General features: G+C 35.7%; 1 protein-coding gene and 2 non-coding genes across 5 annotated transcripts; 2 read left to right on the forward strand and 1 right to left on the reverse strand.

The window, feature by feature from the left end:
* The first annotated feature begins 394 nt into the window (after positions 1–394).
* TRNAS-AGA lies at positions 395–476 on the forward strand. Its single transcript has one exon. It is a non-coding gene; the product is annotated as a tRNA-Ser (tRNA).
* Positions 477–639: 163 nt separating this feature from the next.
* On the reverse strand, positions 640–713 carry TRNAN-GUU. The gene has a single exon. It is a non-coding gene; the product is annotated as a tRNA-Asn (tRNA).
* A 4,654-nt stretch (positions 714–5,367) lies between these two features.
* On the forward strand, positions 5,368–15,727 carry LOC112515324. Of its 3 annotated transcripts, none has more exons than XR_003069513.1 (6): positions 5,368–5,575; positions 11,334–11,596; positions 12,526–12,736; positions 12,911–13,478; positions 14,100–14,220; positions 15,235–15,727. XR_003069513.1 is itself a non-coding variant. In XM_025122072.1 (6 exons), the coding sequence occupies exons 1-5, from the start codon at positions 5,449–5,451 to the stop codon at positions 14,149–14,151; spliced, it is 1,221 nt and encodes a 406-aa protein (XP_024977840.1). In that variant the 5' UTR covers positions 5,368–5,448; the 3' UTR covers positions 14,152–14,179; positions 15,235–15,727. The 3 variants fall into 3 exon arrangements, 1 of the variants encoding a protein (XP_024977840.1); XR_003069514.1 differs by having other exon boundaries at positions 12,914–13,478; XM_025122072.1 differs by having other exon boundaries at positions 14,100–14,179.
* Positions 15,728–18,849: the final 3,122 nt, after the last annotated feature.

Below are 18,849 nucleotides of genomic sequence, written 5' to 3' on the forward strand. Positions count from 1 at the left end.
TATCGACACCTCAAATACGTTATTGTAGAGTGATTTCAACTGATCAAAACACATGAAGAAGAAATATAAAATCCGAGATTGGAGCCTCTGGAACAGACGGGAACGCAATATACTGGAAACTCTTTTATCTTAACAACTCAAGCTTCATAACACCACTGTTCGGTTTGACTCGATTGAAATTTTGAAGTCAAGCGGAGCCTTCCGCACATACTTTTTTTCCGAGCCAAACGTGTGCACATTGTTTGTAACTCATACAATCAAAATATGAAGTTATCCAGCTCGTGTAAATAAATGAGCTTATAACGTTCGAGCCATGTTTGGTATATGTTAAAAAAATTTAAAAAAAAGCGAGGCATAGTTTAGGAATATTTATTGGGAAACGTTACGTCATCAAGTGAGCGTGCCGGAGTGGTTATCGGGCATGACTAGAAATCATGTGGGCTTTGCCCGCGCAGGTTCGAATCCTGCCGCTCACGTTTTTTTCTATTACTTCTTATTTTTCAGGAAAAACGAGAAAATAAAAATAATGTTTTCAAACTATAAGGATGGATATCGTAATTTCAAAAGTACAGGGACGAAAATAGTAATTTTTAACAAATCTGAGGGACGGAAAACGTAATTAACTAAAATGAAAATATTCGCTAGAAGGAGGGGTTGAACCTCCGACCTTGTGGTTAACAGCCACACGCTCTAACCAACTGAGCTATTCCAGCTTTGTTATCAACTTGAGTATCTACTTATATATAAAAATACAGCATATTTATATCTCAAAGGGTATTTTAGTAACTTCACATATGATAAAATAGTTTATATCTATAGGTTTCTACTTTTATGGAATATAATATTGGAAGAAAGATAATTAAGACTAAGGGGCCGTTTATTAAACACTTACCCGGTAAGCATCTAGCGGAAAATTCAACACTATCATTTACTTACCGGGTAAGATTTTAGTCAACGAAAAACGGCTTTCTATGCAAAGAATTACCCGGTAAGAGCTGACCGTGGTAAGAGTCACTGCCCTCACTTACCGGGTAAGACTCTAGGTCCTTGCCTCGCTCTTACCGGATAAGATTCATAGTCCTTTCCATGTTCATTCGATAAGGTAATATAACTTGGTAAGCGCTTACCCAAGTAAGCATTTGGTAAACGGCCCCTAAGTTGTGTTTGGATGGTGCACTTAGGGGCCATTTACTTAAATGCCTACCGTTATGAGTCAACACTATAATTTATTTTACCGAGTAAGATTGTAGTACATCAAAATGGTATCGTATACAACAATTTACCCGGTAAGCACTTACCCGAGTAAGAGTCGTCACCCTCACTTACCGAATATGACTCTTCATCTTTATCATTGTTCTTATCGGGTAAGATTTTTGACCCTTGTCATGTTCATCCGGTAAGGAAAGATATCCAGTAAGCACTTTCTGGATAAGTGTTTAGTAAACGGACCCTTAGTTTGAACGTGTAATTAGGAAAGAACTAAATTTGTTATTTACTGAATTTTGGGAAATGATGCTTTGAAGAAAGAAGTTGGTAGACGTTGAATATGTAGTAAGGAGATGAAGTATCTTTAACATCTGTAATATTCATGTCTACTGTTTACAGGAATACATGGAGGTAAAATTATATATAACTTATGAAATAACTCTGCTAGATTATCTTTGTCACCTTGGATTCTTCGTCGCAATTATATCCTGCCTACTTCTATAAGATAATCAATTAAAACCCTCTCGCTCTCTCTATACATACGTGTATTCATGTATGCAAGTTAGTACGTGTTTCGATTCATGATGACTTTTCCGTTGGTTATGAATTGTCATCGGGAGATGACGCGTGTGCACATTAATACATGAACGTGTGTATGTATATACCTTGTGTGACAACTCGTCTCACATTGATGGAAATATGGTTTGTAGGTTCCTTATAAGCATCAAGTTGTAAGCTATCAGTAATTTTCCACCATGGTCTTAAGTTGAATTCGAAGTTATTGAGTTAATCTGTTGCTTTGAGCTTTGGAGTGTCATAAATGATATCAAAGCTTATCTTTATACTATTGGGATGGTAGGGCAAACCTCACCAGGTATGATGAGTCATCAGGGGGGTGTTTGTAACATTTTAGGCGAATTGCACATTGCCAATAACAAGGAGTAAGATTCTGGACAGGTCCGACGAATACGTCAGGAGTTTAAGTTGGTGTTACAAAAATTAAATAGAATTAAGTTAAAATTCAAAGCTTTTGTTTGGTTTGCAAAATATACATTTGAAATTGTAATACGAACAACAATTTTTTTGTTTGGTTTATAAATACATATTTGAAAGAGAATTATAAATAATTTTTTTTAAATTACTATTTATTATTTATAATAATAATAATAATTAAGCGAAGAGTATTTTTCTTGAAATAATATGTATATACATGTTATATGCTTATATGCAATTCTCATTTTTAATAAGGTTTAAATCCTTAACATTTTTAGAGACTATACTCTAATGATAACATAGTTTGTATGTCCACAATTACTGATCAATCTTCATAATCTTCATAATCATACATGGCAGATTCAAGATAATCATCCAAGAACATCAAGAACACTTGAGAGAGAAAGTCAATGCATGTAAGCTCAGTCAAACCCTCAATTATCAATGTATATTACAATTAGCTCACATCACCTAATTACAAAGATTACCACCTATTTATATGATCAACATATTAATACAAAGTCAAAGTCAAACTAGTCTATGAAAGTCAAACACGCTGACTTTACAATTATAGACTAAAATTAATCTTTCAAGACGAATACAATTAATACTGATTTTTTAGTACTAACATAGTTACACATATACCGTTGCATCAATAATCTTTTGATTAAACCACACGGGTTGTGCCTGATTGGTTTGAGATTGACTCCAAAGATCAAAAGTACCAGGAGGTCCCAGGTTCAAATCCAAGGAGAAATAAAAACCTCCTCGTGGCCACTGAGGTTCAAATGCGTTGACTTCGTGCTATCTGTAAAGCATGTGGTTGTCCTGAGATTAGTCGGCTCACATAACGGGTTGGATATCCAAGTTAATAAAAAAAAAAAAAATCCTTTGATTGAAACCATAAAAAAAGAACGAAATTCAGTTCCACTTCCATCCAATATACAAACGAATGTTGGATTCCAGTAAACAGTGAAATTTGTTAATATCAATGAAATTAAATTCTTTTTGTATTTCCATTTTGCAAATTAAACAAATCAACGAAATTGAAATCCTTCCATTCTACAAAATCATTAAGATTAGAAATAAATAAACAATTAAAATTTATCCTAAAAAAAGCTATTTTATTTGCAAACATTTTTTTTTGGCTTTTTGATTTTTTATAATTTTATAAAAATCAGATTTATCAGCTTATCATTTTTATCGAGGGATTAGCTCAAATGACTACTCTACTCATTCAAATTGGTTTTCTAACCATTTTTCTTACGAGTTGATCTAAATGTCACTACTTGCACAATATATATTGCGGATCTAGCTAAAAGACAAAAAAAAAAAAAAATTCAAATTCAACCAGTTTATCGTCGGAATTGCGATCTAGCCATCACAATTGTAGACCTGGCCATCGTAATTGCGTATCTGTATACTGCGAAAATAATGGCATTTAGGTCAAACCAAAAAAGAAATGGCTAAATAACCAATTTGATTAAATGAGATAGTAATTTAGTTTAGGGTAAAATGCGCAAAATAACAACTTACTTTTACAAATTTTCTTATTATAACAATATATTCTTAGTTTTTCTTATTACAACAATGTAATTTTAAAATATATTTTTTTTATTATGACACTGTACTTTAAAAAATTTACCCATTATATTTTTTCTTCCTATCGATTCCTAAAACCCCCCTCCTTTCCTTAAACTCTCAATTGCACACTCGTCCTCTTCTTAAACAATTTTTAAAAAAGAAAAAAAAAACTTTTTTACGATGAACTGGATGAAACAAATGATTTTTCATGAATATTTTTATTTGTGAAATAATGATTTTTACTAAACCTGTTTAATTTCTGGCATTATAATTTTTAGTAAACATATTTGATTAAATTTACAATGTTTAAATTATAAAAATATTAAAATTAAAAACACAATGTTGCAATAGAAATTGATGACATTATAATAAAGTAATTTTGAAAGTACAATGCCATAGTTAAAAATGTCATGTCAGCACTATCGTATATTTGGACAATCTAAGTGGACGATTAGGTGGCAAAGAAACCTGATATGATGAGTAAATTTAATTTAAAATGTTAACCAATGCTATAACGGGTAAATATTTGAAAGTATGATGCTCTAACCAAAAATATTTTGAAAGTACATTATTGTAATAAGAAAACCTGAAAATAGTTAGCTATAATAAGGGTGCGTTTGGTTTGCAGGATTGGAATGAAATTGGGGGGATTTGGATTTGAAATCCATTCCAATCCAGTGTTTGGTTTGCTGGATTGTGAGGATTTGAAATCCAAGGATTCCTTTGAAATCCCATGAACGATGGATTTAAGAATCCTTCCCTTAGACATGGGATTTTAGAATCCATTCCCGTGACCTACCCGTCTCCATCTTCTCCTCCATTTTTATCGCTCACCTCCGTCGCTTTCTCCCAGTCGTCTCCGTCGCCGTCGTTTCCCCCCGAGGTCGTCTCCGTCGCCGTCGCTTCCCCCCGAGGTCGTCGCCGTCGCTTTCCCTCGAGGTCGTCTCCATCGCCATGGCTTTCTCCCACCGTCGTCTCCATCGCATCCTCCATTTTCATCCCTGACCATCTCCTCCAGCCTCCAACATCGCTGTCTCCTCCAGCCTCAAACATCGCCGGCTCCGTAGCTTTCTCCCACGGTGGCCGTCTCAGGCCCCGTCGCTTTCTCCCACCGTGGTCGTCTCCATCTCTGTCGCTTTCTCCCACCATGTTCGACTCCATCGCCGAAGACAGGTAATTTCTACTTACTTCGATTTCTGTTACGACTTCACAATACGATTAATGCTCCGATTTGTACTTCAATTTCTGCATATTTTGTGACAATTTGTACTTCATATGTTGTTCCGATTAAGTTCATATGCTGTTCCGATCTGTACTTCATATGTTGTTACAAAAAAAAAAAAATCCAAATCCTGCAAACCAAACACAGGAATGGATTTTAAATCCAATCCAATTCAAATCCCATGGAATCCAAATCCCTCATGGAAATCCAAATCCCTCAAAAACATTCCTGCAAACCAAACGCACCCTAAGTGAATTAATAAAAATAAATTGTTATTTCAAGCATTTTATCTTGAATTTGAGTACTCTTTTTTATTTCTTTTTATTGGTGTAATTAAACTTCAACCTGCTCCTGGATGAATTGGGCTGGGAATTAGCAGAATCCAAACACACCTTAACATTCAACTCTTTCGTCATACCACTCCGTACCCTAAAGTCTGATTGATGGAAACCCTCGTGCGGTCACAGGCAGGGTCTGACAATCATCACACAGAAATCTCCGATACGTCGAAGCCGGAGGCTCAAACGACGCCGGAGAAAGTTGTCGCCTGTTCTCTGCCATTCGCCGCCGGTAAATTAATCTCTTTTTTTCTCTCCCCTCGTTCATATGTTCGAGTTTGAGAATGCAAGTACATAATTATTTGGTTTCTGATGATTTTAATCATATTCTCTTCGTTAACAAGTAACTAGTGAGTGAAATTAGGGGAATCCGGTGTAGATGAGTAGATCGTTAGGTAAAACGGTTTTTAAATATCTAACAGTGATCATGCGAGATTATTATGTGAAAATTAACAATATTTCGGCTAGTGGTTCGGTTCATAATGTTATGCGGTTAGAATGTAAAGAAAATTCATGTGTTTGATAGTTTGCTGGGCCAGGGTTTGAGTTCATTATGTTTCATTGTACTTCTGGAAGGGATTTTTATCTTATTTTTGTTGCCGATCATGTGGATGTTTATCTTATTTTTTTGTTGCCGATGATGTGGTTTTCTGCATACTTATGGCTACAATGGCTGCCTTCGGCTGAATTATAGTACAGTATATCGTACCATTCTTCCATCAAGTGTACACCTTTCAAAGCTTTGGGGGTTTCTTCTCTCGAAGATCAATTGCTGGAGAGGGATATGCGGTGTTAGATGAACTTCGTGAAAAATACAGCTTTCTATTTCTTTCTTAATAGAGCTATAAAGGATTTATGGTGCCCTTAAAAATGGAAGGGATAAACACCAAAGATCAAAACTAATACGCTAATTTACTATAAAATACCCAATTCGAATTTTGATTTATGAGCGTATTTTATTTCCTTCACATTGAACTCAACTATTACATTCCTAGAGCGGAGGAAGGATATAGCTGATAAGTCTCGCCGTGAGTTAGTTTTGAAGTTGGGGGCTGTGTCAATCTCAAGCTTCAACGTATAGTCAGAAATCCATCGCTCAACGCTCTTTTCAGAAAGTCGTTGCACATTTCTATAGGCCATTCCAAGTTATCCAACGTATCAGAGCAGTCACCTACAAGCTCCAGTTTCCCTTGACTGCTCGAATACACCCTGTGTTCCACGTGTCCCAACTTAAGAAAGTAATCAGTTAGCAGCAAGTTTTGCCTTTCTTACCCCCCAACTCTGAGGAACTGGAATTGGAAGTGGGACAAGAGTCATTGGTAGGAGTTTGATCTATGGATTCTAATGGAGAGCAACGAATGGAAGTGTTGTCAAAGGGGAAGGATTTTCCTGAATATGAGTCTATTTGGGAAGACTTGGCCACTATGCAGAACATTTTTCCTGCCTTCCACCTTGACGACAAGGTGGCTCTTTGGGGGAGGGGTAATCTTACATATCCACCAATTTATTTCACTTATAGCCGAAGGAAGAATCAGGAAAAGCCACGTAAAGAAGGGGGCCATCACAGGGGCACACGGGGTGTTAGATGTGGCTTTAATTGAATTAGTTTAGTTTTATTTTTATGTTTTCGCATATCTTAACTGTTTCCTATAAATAGTTGGATATCCTCATTTTGTAAAGTCTAGTCTCAATTCGTAATAAAAATCCTGCAATTTTCTCTACATAGCCTTCTCTAAATTCTCAACAAATTGGTATCAGAGCCTAGGGTTCCTCCCAATTGTTGATCGTTGAATCCCTTAGTCGTCTTTTTCTTTTGAATCGATAACCGCTTTCATGAATCGTCTTTCTGTGGACAATCGTTTGGGTCTTTCTGGTGTTCGATTCAAGGTGGAGTTTTCCTGGTTCTGAGATTGAAGGTGTGAATTAACGATTTCAGCAGTCAATTTGAGGAAAATCGGAGTCAACAGTCAAGTCGCTTCAGTTCATCGGTCCTTCAATCAATTTCGTCGTTGAAATATTTCAATTGGTGGTATCGTCTTGTGTCCAGCAATCGAACCTGATGTTTTTGATTTCTTGAATGATCGTTTTGGGGATCAATTTTCTTGGATTACCGATTTGGTGATTTCTAACAGCCAATTAAGAAATTGTCGACTCTTTTGAAGATTAGTCCGGATGTTTGTTCTTGATTACTCAGTTTCGAATCTTGTATCATAGTTCTTTCAAGATTTTCTGAAAATGCCTCCACAAATGATCAAAGATTGACAACTTTACAGGAAAGAACAACTTCAGCTTATGGAGAATAAAGATGAGACCTCTCCTAAACCAACAAGGCATTTGGATTCCCTTAGCTGGTGAAAGGTCTGAAGGGATGGCTGAATTTTAATTTGCACAACAAGATAAGAAGGCCCACTCTACTATCTTGTTGTCTTTGGCAGATGAGGTGATTTATGAAGTTGCCGATGAGGAGACTACTGTATCTTTATGGCAGAAACTAGAGAGCCTATACGTGACCAAGTCTTTAACGAACAAGTTGTTAAAGCAGAGGTTATTCTCATTACGAATGAAGGAGGGAATGCCTTTGAAGGAACATCTTGACAAGTTAAACTCCATTTTTATGGATTTGAAGAATGTTGAAGTCAAGATTGAAGATGAGGATGCTGCCCTCATCTTATTGGTTTCGTTGCCTACTTCATATGAAAATATTGTCAACTCGTTCGTTGTTGGTAGAGACACAATTACAATGGAAGAAGTTCGTTCAAGTTTGCACTCACGAGAGTTGCGACATAAAGCTTCAGGAAGTAGTTCCGAAATTCAATCGGTTGGCCTGTCGGTGGTAAATGGAGATAGATACAGAGGTAGAGATAAAAGCCAAGAGAAAGGAAAAGGGAAGTGGAAAATTAGAGGCCGATCAAGATCGAAGACTAGAGGTCTAAGTGGAAAACCAAGGGATGGCTGCCACTATTGTAAAGAACCGGGTCATTGGAAAAATGAGTGTCCAAAACTGAATTCCAAAGGATCCACTGCTGTAGCAAATGATGATTTGGGTTCGGAGGTTGATTTGGTGCTCTCGGTGGCTGATTGCAAAAGGTCAGATGTATGGATTCTTGATTCCGCGTGTTCATTTCACATGACACCACATAAGGATTGGTTTAAAACTTATGATAAGATTGCAACGGGAAATGTCTTGATGGGAAATGACGTGTCGTGCAGTGTTGTTTGAATTGGGTCGGTGAGCATTAAATTGCATGATGGGACTGTGACAACTCTAACAGATATTCATCATGTACCCGGGTTGAAAAAAACCTTAATCTCTTTGGGAGTGTTCGACTCAAAAGGCTTCAAGTACACCGGTGAGGGTGGAGTAATTCGGGTCACTAAGGGTGCATTAGTAGTGATGAAAGGAGTCAAGAGAGGTACCTTGTATGTGCTGGAAGGTAGCACGATTGTTGGATCAGCAGCACCAATCATTAGTTCTGTAGAGAATGAGTCAAGAAATGACACGTTTGTGGCACATGAGGCTAGGGCATGTTAGTGAGAAAGACATGGTAATTCTCAGCAAGAAAGGATTTCTTGGAGGTCATAGAGTTGTTGAATTGGGCTTTTGTGAGCATTGCGTCTTTGGAAAACAAAGGAGAGGGTGTTTTTCAAAAGCTGTCCATACAACCAAGTCGACTTTAGATTACCTACATGCTGATTGTTGGGGTCCCTCGCAAGTTCCTTCACTTGGTGGTGGTCGTTACTTCCTCTCAATTATTGACGAGTACTCTAGGATGACTTGGGTATTCATTATGAAGCATAAGAGTGAGTCATTTGAGAAAATTAAAGATTGGAAGGGTCTTATTGAAAATCAGGTTGGGAAGAAGATAAAGCGGCTGCGAACGAACAACAAATTGGAGTTTTGTTCAAGTGAGTTTGATCGGTTTTGTAAAGACGAAGGAATTGCAAGGCATCGAACGTTTAGGCACACTCTACAACAGACTGGAGTAGCCGAAAGGATGAATAAAACGTTGCTGGAAAGAGTGAGATGTGTGCTGTCAAATGTTGGGTTGGATAGAAGTTGTTGGGCAGAAGCGTTAAACACGGTTTGCTACTTGGTGAATAGATCCCCGACAACGACAATTGGCTGTAAAACTCTTATTGAGGTGTGGTCCGGTAAGCCGGCTGATTGCACGGGCTTAAGAATATTTGGTTGTCCTTCATACCATCATGTTAGTGAAGGAAAATTGGAACCAAGATCAAAGAAGGGGCTGTTTATGGGATACTGAATTGGAGTAAAGGGCTACATAATTTGGTCTCTTGATAAAAGAAAGGTGATTCTCAGCCGTGATGTAGTGTTTGATGAGGAGAGAATGTTACGTGGCGTGAGGTGTTCATCTACTCCAAGTGTTCAAGAGGAGAGTGTGTCCGAACAGGTGGAGTACGAGTTAAATGGTCCCAATGAAGACGAGAATACTGCTGGACAACGCAGTAACTCGCCTCAACCAGAACCTGTTGTACCTGAAAATCAGTACCAGCCTGCAGAATTTCAATCTGTAGCATTAGATAAGCCCCGAAGACAAGTTGGTAGGCCAATTCGATATGGGTTTGATGACATGGTGGCCTATGCTCCGGAAGTTGCTGAAGAAATGTTGTTCTTTGAGCCATCTACTTACAAAGAAGAAACCACAACGAAGGAGGCTGATGTGTGGATAACAACCATGAGTGAAGAGATGGAATCCCTTCACAAGAATAGAACTTGGGAGTTAGTAAAGTTACCTCAAGGTAGAAAAGTTGTGACCTAAGTGGATCTTTAAACAAAAAACAGGGCTGCCAGGAGCTGAAAGTGTGAGAAACGAGGCATGCTTGGTGGCTAGAGGTTGTAGCCAAGAGAAAGGAGTTGATTATAATGAAATTTTTCTCGCCGGTGGTGCGTCATACATCCATTCGGGTGTTGTTGGCACTAGTAGCACAAGCAAATTTGGAGTTGGAATAATTGGACATCAAAACAACTTTCTTACATGGTGAGCTTGAAGAGGAAATCTATTTGAGTCAACCGGAGGGTTTTGTAGCTCAAGGTAAAGAAAACTATGTTTGTAAGCTCAAGAAATTGCTTTATGGTTTAAAGCATCCCCAAGACAGTGGTATAAACGTTTTGACAGCTTTATGGTGAGTCGTGGATTTACATAAGAGAAATTGTATATATCATAAGAGAAGTGCTGATGGGTCACATGTGTACCTGCTACTTTATGTGGACGATATGTTAGTAGCGGCTCGTGATATAGCTGAAACTTTATTTGAGTCAACTGGAGGGTTTTGACAGCTTTATGGTGAGTCGTGGCTTTAATTGAATTAGTTTAGTTTTATTTTTCTGTTTTGACATATCTTAACTGTTTCCTATAAATAGTTGGATATCTACATTTTGTAAAGTCTAGTCTCAATTCATAATAAAATTCCTGCAATTCTCTCTACATAGCCTTTTCTAAATTCTCAACACGGGGATTGTTAATGATTCTGTTGGATAGGGGCCGTAAAGGGAATAAGTTTTTGCGTGCTTAGAATAAATAGAGGTGTTTGGTGGGGGGAGGATATCGATAATTTTGGTAGTCATGTCAGGGAAAGACTAGCCTCTCGAATAGCTAGGTCTTAATTGTTTTCGTTATTTGTTTACCTTGAATCTGGCCGATCAATCTTTCTTTGCTGTTCATTGTTTTAGTTCAAGTAGTTGATAACAGATGGGTTAGTTATTTAACATGTTTGGTTTGACCAAGACACAGTTCTCCCCTTTGTAATAAGCTGTTTTTGCTTATCGTGTTTTTCAAACCTTGCTTTATGGTGACAAATTATCCTTAGATCTCACATATGTATCGTGTCCAACATAAGATGGCCAGACGTGTCCAACAATAAAAAATTCCTATTTTAACTGGAAAATTATAACAATTCAATTTAATGGTCAAATCTGTGTCTCTAGTTTATGATTATAACGTCACTTCTATATTCTTTCGTGTTTTTAGGTTTAAAACCACATTTGTTCTACAAGTGTCTTCTCAATCAGCATGCTCAAAAATTCAGGAAAGATCTCCCGATCTTTCAAACTCATAATGAAGGATTTGCACATCTACCAAAGTTCAGATCCACTGTTTGGTTTGATGGTATGAGCTACACATCTTCAAACACTTTTCAGCAGCGTAAGGCGGCTGAGATGGATGTGTCCAAGACTGCATATTTTGCCATAATGCAGAAGTCAAAGAATGATGCATTACATCTTATTCTCAAGGTTTGATGTTTACTTATTGAAGGAAAATTTAATTGGCCACATGGATTTTTAGTGTCAAGCATAACGCCTTCTTGTTTCCAGAATTTGTGTGTTCTGTGTATTTATTGAATAATCAATCATAGCTCACGGGAACTTTATCTCCACTTGTAAAATTTAACAGTAATCTTATTTATATGTAGTGCAATCATGTAATTGTTGGACACATGCAAATGAAATGAAAAATACGAGGTGAGCATTATAGACCATCAGTCTAGGACCTGTCGTGTTGACAATACTACGGTTTGTAATAAAGAATCAACAACCTGCGAATTGTTAGGTTCTCGGTGGCAGTGTAGCAGTTTGAAACTCACTGCATTGCATCATTTGAGTCATCTCACATAAATACCTATCGAGTGAATACAATGTTAATAAGGATTTGTATCATTTGGCTGGAACTTGGAATAAAAATAGAAACATACAATTGGGGAAGATGCACCTTACCCATTAAAATCTGACAAGGGATGTTGATAATTTCCATCTATTCAAGTTGCCAACTTCACATCACATCATGTCTTATTAAGTTTCTCGGATGCCCTTTTTTAGGTTCCACACATATTGCTTTGAGCTGTTCGAAGGCTAGGTCTTCATAGCTCGTATGCTTATGGTCTTTTATTATGCACCAATCTACTTTGAAGCTTTTGCTGCTGAATAACTGTAAGAAGCATGATAGGTTCCCATCTTCTTCTATGATCTTAAAGGTGGATGGATCTTTAATCTTACTGTAACTAAGCATTTTTTGTGGCATTTTGCATACGATGTGGGGTAATAAACTCTATAATTAGAGATGCGTTTTACTTTATTTTTTCATTTCTTAGATGAAAATGGGGTGCCTTTTCAAGTAATTCTTTCTTTCAAGGTAACGTTTCTCATTAGTTCCTGCTGTTATCCAGGATAAAACCTTTTGCAAGTCTATTCTTGTCGAATATGCAGCTAAGATGAATTTAGGAAAACCCACCTATGAAACAGCTCAACTGGACACATCGGTTCCTGTTTTTCGTTCTTCTTTGGTTTTCAATGGTGTTACTTTTCAAGGAGATAGTGCCAAAAACAAGAAAGAAGCTGAACAATTGGCGGCACATGCAGCTATTCTAAAATATTTAGGTATTTTGCCAAACCTTAGATGTGCTGTAATACTTTCCATGTAAGTTGACAAGGAATGGTTAGATATTGGGCATTATACTCTTTCCAGTTCTGCCATTTCTCTTTCTTTCATGTCCGTACTTGACTTTTTCTCTTGTCTACTCATATATATCATTGTAATGTTTATGTTACTAGCAGATTCTGAATCAGGAAATGATCTCTCGGAGATAATTAATTGCAAGTTCAGGCATTATGTTGACATGAATAAAGTTCGGGAAATCAACAATGTTCACAATGACACGAGTGTTGTGGGAACACAAATGATAGTTGACAACGCCATTGGTCTAAATGAGGCTAAAACCGAGTTAGGAACCACCAAAATGCCTGAATCATCTGCTTTTCTGCTTCCAGTCGTAACTCAATCACCTATTCCCAAAGTATCCAGTGAGGCAATCACTCCAACTGTTCCGGGGCCTGCACTTTTGACACAGACCCCATCTGCTGAGATCAATAATTCATCTCTTTCCTCTGTAGTATCAGCAGCACCATGCTTGGGGAAATTTGCCAGTACTCCGGCACCAGGTCTTTCTTCTAATGTATTCCAACCAATAAATTCAGAAGTATCACTTGGGACTGTCGTCCCTCCACTTCCATTGGCTTCTCAAGCTCTGGAGCACCTGCCATTCGTTGGTCATACTTTGGGGAGGAAACGAAATCGCAAAAACAAAAAGAATGCCCAAAAGAAAATGCGTGTTGATGCTCAGTAAGTGTTATCTTTGTCTCTGGATGTAGCTCTGATGTTGTCATGCAAATATAATCTTGATTTTGACCTTAGGTCCTATTAGAAGGGTCATTTGGTTAAATGACCTTCTGGAAGGAAAATTTTAAATCCATGACGTTCTGACAGGTTTAAGAATGTCACTGCTTAACAAGAGAATACCACTTTCAAACACAAGAATGACTAGAAAACTGTTGGAAGCCCATGGTTTAATAAGCACGTATCAGGAGGTCTTTTAGCTGAATAACCATAAACCATATTAGAAGTGGCCTTTTTGGATCGTATTTCTGACCTTTGTCTGGACATTCTGTTTACTTACTTTGCACCTGGCTCCTTTGAAGCAGTGCCCCAGTAATATCTGTAATAATAGAAACACCTATGCCATTATACTGTTGCATCGCCGCTTTATTAGCTACTTTTTGTTATTCTTTCTGAATCAAATTAATATCGTATATTCATCAAACTTAACCAATAACTGTTGTGTAAGTGGGCTATTGGCGTAACCCAACACGACCATTCTTTTTGAATTATGCCCCCATGTAAATTGCAGATTCATAATTTAGGAAGACATACTATAAAACTCTTCCTTGTATCTCTAATTTTCAGGATGCCAATACCTGCAGTTACGAGTGCAGTTCCACCATGTTCGTCACAATGAGCAGCTCGATTCTGTGTATTTTTGGAAGGTGAGCAATGCTTTTTGGGAACGAGGTCTTAGTTCTGAATGGTATGTTATACTCCCTCAGTCCCAAAATAATCGGCACACAATTTTAGAAATGTGTAATTATTGTACTTTTTAATCAACTAAGGGGCTTTTACCAAACGCTTACCCGGTAAGAGCTTGCCAAATCACATTACCTTATCGGATGAACATGGTAAAGACTGAGAATCTTACCCGGTAAGAGCAATAGCAAGGACCAAGAGTCTTACTCGGTAAGTGAGGGTGATGACTCTTACCCTGTAAGCGCTTACCAGGTAAATTGTTGCATACGATGCCATTTTTATGGACTAAAATTTTACTCGATACGGTAAGTAAAAGTGTTGAATCTCGGGCAAGTGTTTGGGTAAACGGCCCGTAAGTGACAATATTGGCCTTAATATTAGAGAGTAATGAATTCCTTGTTTCTCCGTCTCATATTTAAAGGTGGAATTGGAAAGTAGACACTTTAAAAAAGTGTACAATTTATTTTGGGACAAACTAAAGCTGAAATGGCACTTTTTTGGGACGGGGAGTATATTAGTTTTCCCTTAATTTAAGGGTTTAGGTAATTTATTGAATGGGAACAATACAACAAAGATTGATTTAGTTTCTATTAAGTGTAACAAATAATTGTTTTTCTTAATTAATGTAACGAAGTTTCAACAAAACTTATTTTGTATTTATTTTGACAGGTAGGCTACTGATCCTGTAATATTTGATGACATGGATACCCCTTTACAAAAGGGTTTACAACAAAGTGGACAATAAACTTAACATCCATGTCATCAAATGTTACAAGATCAACAAGTTACTGGTCAAAATGAGTAGTTATTTTGTTAAAAATTCTTGCACTAAAAAATCAACTAAGCCCACCTTCGTTGCATTTTGATGCATTCTGCCCTTTCTAATACCCAAACAATTACGTTAAACTATATATCAAGTCGATACAGCATGATTAAGGATCATTAATTGGTTAAATACGTCGTTTTTTTGAAATTTACATAATTGATTAAATATGTCGTTTTTTTTTAAAATTTACAGGAAGTTTCTTCGCAGTATTTCTTAGAATCAGCTCCTGGGGTGTTCGAAGCTGTAACTTGTGCTTATCTGCACCTTCTTTTTAGAACAAATTGCTGGATTTTAGTTACTGCTGCTTGATATGTGCAGATGTTGGTAGTTTAGGCTCTAGTTTGTTACAATTACATATGCTGTTCATGACATCCGTTCCATTTTGATGCGGAAGATAAATGCTTGCGGATACCCGAAACTTTTATGCGGGTTCAAGAAAAGTCATGAAATCACTTCTGATGATGCAGGTATTGCATTTTCAGCTTGGAACTGTCGGGTTTACATTGTAATCCGCAGCCTCAACAGCTATGAACTCGTCTTAAACCGTGTCGTCTTTGTGACCATATGCCTAGACTTTCTGTGCAAAATGAATCTCGAATGATTAGCAATCATCAGATTACTGGTATTTGGATCGGGGAAGAGGGATTAACTCTTCAAATCAGTGTATCTGGTTTTGTTGCAAACCAACCGTTATTCTTTTAAAAACTAAAAAATTAAACATCGAGCCATTTTCGATAAGAGGGTTGCAACCGCTTGTCGTGAAAATGTGAGAACGAAGTGAAATGTATCATTATATTGTGTAGTCTTTGGAGTTTCAGTTGCGGTCATATTCATCATTGTAGGAATTGAGTTCAAGCTTTGAGGCTCGGTGAAATAGACATGTCTGTGGAGATGGAACTATGAATATATTTTTATTTTCATTTTTTTTATTAACCTGGATATTCAATTCGTTATGTGAACCGATTAATCTTAGAGCGATCACCTGCTTTGTATTTTAATGTTCTATTTTATTATTTGTCTTTGTCGACGTAATAATACGATTTTATGTGTTTTTAAGAAAACAATAATGATTTTATTTTTTAATAAAATATAAATTTGAAAAAAAAAATATCAATGTTAATAAATCAACTATTTAAAAGTTCTCTTTTTATTATAATTTAATTTAAGTTTAATAACGAAATAATTTATTTTTGATTTAATAATATAACATTTTATAAATATAATAATTAAGTATTTTGTTAGAACTCAATGATTATCCTAATTATATTTTAGATTTTTTATATTTAAAATGAGATGTTTATCCTGTATTTAATTATGTTTATCTGCAGTTAGTTACACGAATTCAGATATGAAAATTTAATAAGTTGTACTTACACACAATCTACTTGCAATCTTGAATTTTAATTAATATGCATTAATAACAGTACTTTACGCATAAAAAATGGTTTTTAAGAGTTTTTGTCAAATGCTTTATAATATAGTATAAATATGAATAAACATAAAAGTGTCAACAACACATATTCTATCTAATTCATATTTTTTTAAATATATAATTAATTATTTTATTAGAATCATTCAATACATTTTTGTTATCCATAAAATAAAAAATCAAGATTGTGTTGGCAGCTCCGTGGATTATTTATCGACGTTCTGTAAACAACTTTTCAAAGGAAAGCACATTTATTATGTCAATGACACCAAAATGATATTAAATGAATAGAATCGGGTCTTTTGTCGAAATGTAATAATTTTTTTATTTATTATTTATCATCAATTAATATTAATTACTATTTATTTATATTAAAATTAACAAATAATAACTAATAATGAGGGTTATAAAAGGAAAAAAAAAACACAATAAACTTCCAAAACATTACTGTAAGTAGCGTCTTAATAAGGTAGCTTATAACGTATACCCAAAAAATAAGTTAGCTTACAAAACAATGTCTAAAAACAATGCATTTTATCAACTCTTTTGATAATTTGATTTTTAGGGGCTGTTTATCAAACACTTATCCGGTAAGTGTTTAACGATAAAATTTAACAATAATATGTACTTATCAGGTAATATTTTAGTCCACCAAAACAACATCGTATGCAACAATTTACCCAGTAAGTGCTTACCATGGTAAGAGTCGTCGTCCTCACTTACCGGGTAAGACTCTTGGTCATTGTCTCGCTCTTACCGGGTAAGATTCTTGGTTCTTACTATATTCATCCGATGAGGTAATGTTACTTGGTAAGTGCTTACCCGGGTAAGCATTTGGTAAACGGCCCCTTAGTCTTTAATCCTTTTTTAGCTTATTTTTTTAACCTTTTTTTTATACTTCTCTTTTATTTACCGTACTTTTTTATTTTGTCTTATATCATATTCATATCGATTAATCATTAATTAATATTTCATCTATCTCAAAATAAATGTTTATAATAAAATTGTCATACAGTTTAAAAAAATGTATAATTAATATACTTTTTATTAACTAAATGACAAATTCACTTGTAATAGGAATAGGGGTTGTTATTTATGTAATCTAAAAAATTTCTTACCCCTTCTCAAGGTTTAAAATGGAGTGATGTGTGGCGTGGCGGCGAGGTCAAGTCTCAAGCTGTAACACCCTCAGCATCACATTTGCATATAACCAAGTATTTCATATATCAAGAAATACAAATATACATATTCGGTCCCAAAAATACAAAAGCTACATTATAAAAGTAGTTATCAAATTTTTCCATAACATCTCTGTACATAAATTGTATATAAAACAAGTATTTCAAAAAAGATCTCAGATAAGCATGCTCTCCTCCACATCCCATGTAAAGCATATATAACATCTCAAAATTTCCCGTTTCCATTATCCTTAGATTGAGTCTCACATATAATGCACTTTTTGGAAAACACACAAAATGAGAGTTAGACATTGAGATCTAGTGAGAAATCCCTTTGATGCAATTACATGGTGAAAATCACCAAATCAAATTATAAATTCATATCGTAATACCAATTGTTAGGACCAAAATTGTCCTAAATATCAAGAAAGATTTTATTAAAAAATTTGGACATTTATATTGGGATTGAGAGAGTAATATATCAACTCAACTGTATCACAATATATTTACGGGAATTTCTGAATAAAAAAGAAACTTTTTTTAACGTAGTGTTAAACCATAAGTTAGAGGCTGTTTGTTTACATCTTAATAGTTATATTAATAGAAAGTCTATAAATCACTAAGAAGTGAATCTTGTTTGGCTAAAAAAGGCTGTCTCTTAATAGTTCTAAAATCCTCTGAATGATTTTGTATCTTGGGTCTCCCTTAACCATTCAGCGCCCTAATTTCACTCTGGATAATTACCAAACAAATTATATTTCATTTTGCACTATATTATAAGAGTCTCTTAATCATTCTGACCACTTATCTATAGCAAACCATTCAGCAACTGTCAAACAACCTCTTAAGAACTACAATCAGTTGACTTCAAGGGAGGAGAGAGAAAATACGTTAGGGGTCATATATGTAGCTAGGTGTATGGATTCTTTTTACGAGTATTGAGTAGCAACCTCGGATAGCAACACCCTAAAAAACAAGTAGAATGGTTAAAAGTTGTTGCCTTGATGGATGACGTTGTTTCCTACTAAATAAACATAGCTGTTATGTACTACTACTATATACTATATATGGAAAGAATGCAATGCTAGATTTCATGTGCATTCTCTTCGAATAGTCTTATTGTTACTAAGGATAGAGTATTGACGATACAAAACCTGACTCATCAATCTTTTCCTTATCGTGAATTACGATAAGTGATGT

The sequence above is a fragment of the Cynara cardunculus genome (assembly GCF_001531365.2).
Source record: "Cynara cardunculus var. scolymus isolate 2C chromosome LG 7, CcrdV1, whole genome shotgun sequence".
In the NCBI taxonomy this organism is placed as follows: domain Eukaryota; kingdom Viridiplantae; phylum Streptophyta; class Magnoliopsida; order Asterales; family Asteraceae; genus Cynara; species Cynara cardunculus.

Coding starts and splice junctions, on each gene's coding strand:
- LOC112515324 (XM_025122072.1), top strand. CDS start 5,449: ATGGAAACCCTCGTGCGGTCACAGGCAGGGTCTGACAATCATCACACA. Junction 11,597..12,525: donor CATTACATCTTATTCTCAAG/GTTTGATGTTTA, acceptor GCTGTTATCCAG/GATAAAACCTTTTGCAAGTC. Junction 12,737..12,910: donor AGCTATTCTAAAATATTTAG/GTATTTTGCCAA, acceptor TTATGTTACTAG/CAGATTCTGAATCAGGAAAT.